Genomic DNA, 530 nt, shown 5'->3' on the forward strand with positions numbered 1-530 from the left:
CTCTCTTTCTCCTTCTCCCGTCTACCGTTAATCTCGGCCCTTCCTTTCTCCGGTCTCTCCGTCCAATTCTTTCCTGGGCACGAGAGAAATGCCATAGACATATTGGGTGGGTGGGTTCCGTTGTCCTCCAAGGGTTGAGGTCGGGGTCCAATTGGCCACTACTTCTTCCTTTTTTTTCCTTCCTCTTCCTCCTCCTCCTCCTCCTCTTTCTCCCCCCTTGCTGCCCTGCCACCATGCCCCACCCTTCCCCTCTTAGATAAAATATTCCTTCTTGTCATCCCCGCCTGGTTGACCTCCCTCTGCGTTGATAATGGCTGTGTCGGCATCCGGGGCGTCGTCTGAGCCTTTGGCCTCGTGGGTCAGGTAGGTACCTGTGAGGGAGGGAGGGAGGGAGGAAGGAAGGAGAGAGAAAGGGAGGCAGGGTGAGAAGGAAGGAAGGATGGTGATTGAGAAGGAAGGAAGGAAGGAAGGAAAATGAAGGGGAGGGAGGGAGAGCGGGAGGAAGGAAGATGATAGAGAAGGAAGGAAGG

The 530-nt window shown here is 55.1% G+C and overlaps 1 protein-coding gene across 1 annotated transcript in view; it reads right to left on the minus strand.

Annotated features, from left to right (window-relative positions):
- Positions 1 to 252: 252 nt before the first annotated feature.
- The window catches only part of CADM3 (cell adhesion molecule 3), a gene marked incomplete at its 5' end in the record, with an annotated part of 12,347 nt that continues 12,069 nt past the window's right edge, over positions 253 to 530 (minus strand). The window contains one exon of the mRNA XM_015827852.1: positions 253 to 371. Within this exon, the coding sequence (XP_015683338.1) occupies positions 253 to 371 (119 nt within the window). The remainder of the gene's footprint in view (positions 372 to 530) is intronic.

This window comes from Protobothrops mucrosquamatus, unplaced genomic scaffold (genome assembly GCF_001527695.2).
Source record: "Protobothrops mucrosquamatus isolate PMUCROS unplaced genomic scaffold, P.Mucros_1.0 scaffold4004, whole genome shotgun sequence".
NCBI lineage: Eukaryota > Metazoa > Chordata > Lepidosauria > Squamata > Viperidae > Protobothrops > Protobothrops mucrosquamatus.